This window comes from Gavialis gangeticus, unplaced genomic scaffold (assembly GCF_001723915.1).
Source record: "Gavialis gangeticus isolate Ggan-Ray unplaced genomic scaffold, GavGan_comp1, whole genome shotgun sequence".
Classification (NCBI taxonomy): domain Eukaryota; kingdom Metazoa; phylum Chordata; order Crocodylia; family Gavialidae; genus Gavialis; species Gavialis gangeticus.
Genome location: NW_017729031.1, coordinates 29,647,307 through 29,650,081, shown reverse-complemented (window position 1 = coordinate 29,650,081; position 2,775 = coordinate 29,647,307). Strand labels below are relative to the sequence as shown.

General features: G+C 39.6%; 1 protein-coding gene across 1 annotated transcript in view; it reads right to left on the bottom strand.

Moving 5' to 3' along the window:
* HEG1 (heart development protein with EGF like domains 1) overlaps positions 1–2,775 on the bottom strand; it is a 110,584-nt gene that overhangs the window by 27,504 nt on the left and 80,305 nt on the right. The window contains exon 19 of the mRNA XM_019522559.1: positions 226–360. Within this exon, the coding sequence (XP_019378104.1) occupies positions 226–360 (135 nt within the window). The remainder of the gene's footprint in view (positions 1–225; positions 361–2,775) is intronic.

Below are 2,775 nucleotides of genomic sequence, written 5' to 3'. Positions count from 1 at the left end.
AAAGAGATAATATTATTACTGCAGGGAGAGAGATTATATCTTCAATTTCTATGGCAAACTACCATAACAGAGGAAATCTAAGTGGCTAATATTTATTCATAAGGTTGAGCTCCTTAGCATGAATAGAAATTAAAAAAAAAAAAATCCAGACATGAAAAATCATTTCAAATGGGACCAAAAGATGAAGCAGAAACCGAGGAAATGTGGATGCATAAAGAACAATACCTCTGCAGGAAAGATCCTTCTTGTTGTATTTAAAGTATCCGTTTCTGCAGTTACAGACTGCAATGCCATCGAAATCTCTGCATTCAGAAGTTTCTTTGTCGCATTCAGGGTCTTTCTGTTCACATAAACCGCCAGCTACCATAAAGACATGGACAAGATCAATACGTTTCCCTGTAAACAGTTACGCATGTTGATAATTGGGCTTTCCCCATGTATCGCATTGAGCTCAGGTATCGCTTTTCCCGTTTTTTACTAATAATGTTCCTAATTTTACTAATAATTTTTAATAATAATTTTGGAGACAAAGTCATGCTATCTGATGTCACTATTACTTGTACAATCACTGATGTCAGAGCTGTAAAAATGATGGATTTGTCAGGTTTCTGGCACTTCTGAGATTTTTTCAAAAAATTGATTACAGGTCAAATCAAAAAGTTGAAAAAATTATTTGGAGCCAACCAAAACGTTTTGTTCTGACCAAAAGAAACTGCTTTGTTTCATTTTTGAGCTTTTTCACTTTTTAGTAAATCAACCGGAAGGACGTTTCAAAACAAAAAGTCATCTTAAATTAAAGGAAAAGAAACATTTCATGTAGAATATGTGGACAGTGCTGGGATATTTTGCAGGGGGGGAGGAGTTGCTTTTATATGCACAATTCAGCAAAACTGACCTAAATACATTAAATATTTCTGTCCCCCCTAATCTGCACTGCTTACTGAAAGCTGGATCACCTGCTAAAAAGACAGTCATTGCTAGAGTGTGTACTGATAGTGAAGTTTTCCCCGTGTAACTCCCAGTTTGAACTGGCCCATATTCCCCTTCCCTTTTGAATGCATCGTCTTGTCTCTTATGTAAGAAAATAGCTTGTGCTGCTGCTGATCCTATTTACCTTTGGACATGAACTTAGAAAACTGAACTTAATGAAATGGAGCCAAGGAATAGGCTGCTCCCTAGGCTTGGAAAGCTGGCCTGACACAGCAAGTATTACCATTTCCTATAGCTGGATACAGGAATTAATGAAGAAGTGCTGTGGCCTGCTCAAGTCAAAAGATGAAATTGGGTGACCATAATGGCCTTTTGGCCTCTTTCTAACCTAGTCTGTCTTTGGGGGGTTTTTGGAGGGAGGGGGTTAAATCCATATGACAACATTCTCTGAATTTTATGCTTAATTTGCCAATGACCAAACCAATTTTTCTTTTGTTTGTCTTGTAGACTTGGACCCAAAAGTAAGTTTTTCCAACTTTTGAGTAGTCTCAATCTTTTCAGACTCAAGGCATCCCTCAGAAAATGCTGGTTCTTAGCTTCCCTTTCTTTTCAGACTATGGAAAAATAATAGAGTAATTCCGTTGTGCAGGACTCAGAACGGCCACAACAGAGCAGAATGTTTCCGACACTGTGGCGTCCTATTTGAAATCTCTGGGTTTATCTTGCAAATCATTTTTGCATACCTAATAGCACTAGTATTTTGTGGCATCCCACGGCACCCTTGAGAGGTTCTCAATGCAACCCAGGTCTTGCAATGTCAAGACACCCTGGTTGAGAATCAGTGGTCTACAGCAACATCACAAAGCTCTGGAGACAGAAGTGTCTGATGGAAGTCACTCTTTTAAACACCACTCATTTCATGGGATATCACTCCTTTTAGTCCTCAAGTTACCACCAAGCACTCAAAAAATTAAGGGTCCCTTCATTTCTGTTGTTATACTGGTCATAAAGTACCCAGAGAAGTAAAAATAATTTCCGTTGACAGAATGAATCCCTCAGCATTTGAGGGTCCCTGCATAAATAATGATTTGCATCTCTCACTTGGGTCCTTTGACAAACGTTGTATTCCAGGTTTGCTGCTGGTGGGTGGAGAATTATGCATAGAAACTCACTTTTTCTAGTGACACACTCCACTGCAGAAACTGGGAAAGTCCAATTGCAAACAGACTCACTAATTAAAGTAGACGAGAACCACTGCAATCAAACCAACCAGAGGATTCTGTATCTCAGTGGGACCCACATCTGCTCCTCTTCTCAAGCAGCACTGCACTTGCATCATTCAGAGAGGTTCAAACCCCACGATCAGAATAAGCCTCCGTGCTTTTCTCATCTGGCTCAGATTCAATGCCGTCTCCCAGAGATGAAAGGACCAGGCACAATGACCTCAATCCTGTCCTGTAATGTTTTTCTACTCAGAGGCACGGTTTCACAAACAGGCAGATTTCTCACATATATGCCTAAGATATGACTTGAAAATCTGCATTCCCTTTTGTGCTTCATAAGCTTTAACATGACTTCTATTTAAATTATAAACATTTTAAAGGAGCTTTTCAGAAAGCCACCTTCGCTTTTTTTGCTTGTTGTTGAATAAAGCCATATAAAACACGATTGTTTGCCACCTTGGTCATGATGAATCCAGATGTTATTTACCTGTGTGCAGATGCATAAGGTTTGAGAGGAACTGGCAGGTTTCAGGAGGGGATTTGCAAGCTCTGGCATAGTTTTGTAAATTGGTACGAATGTCCTTGAGCGTCACGTTGGAGGCTAACGAGAAGGTGGTTTGGA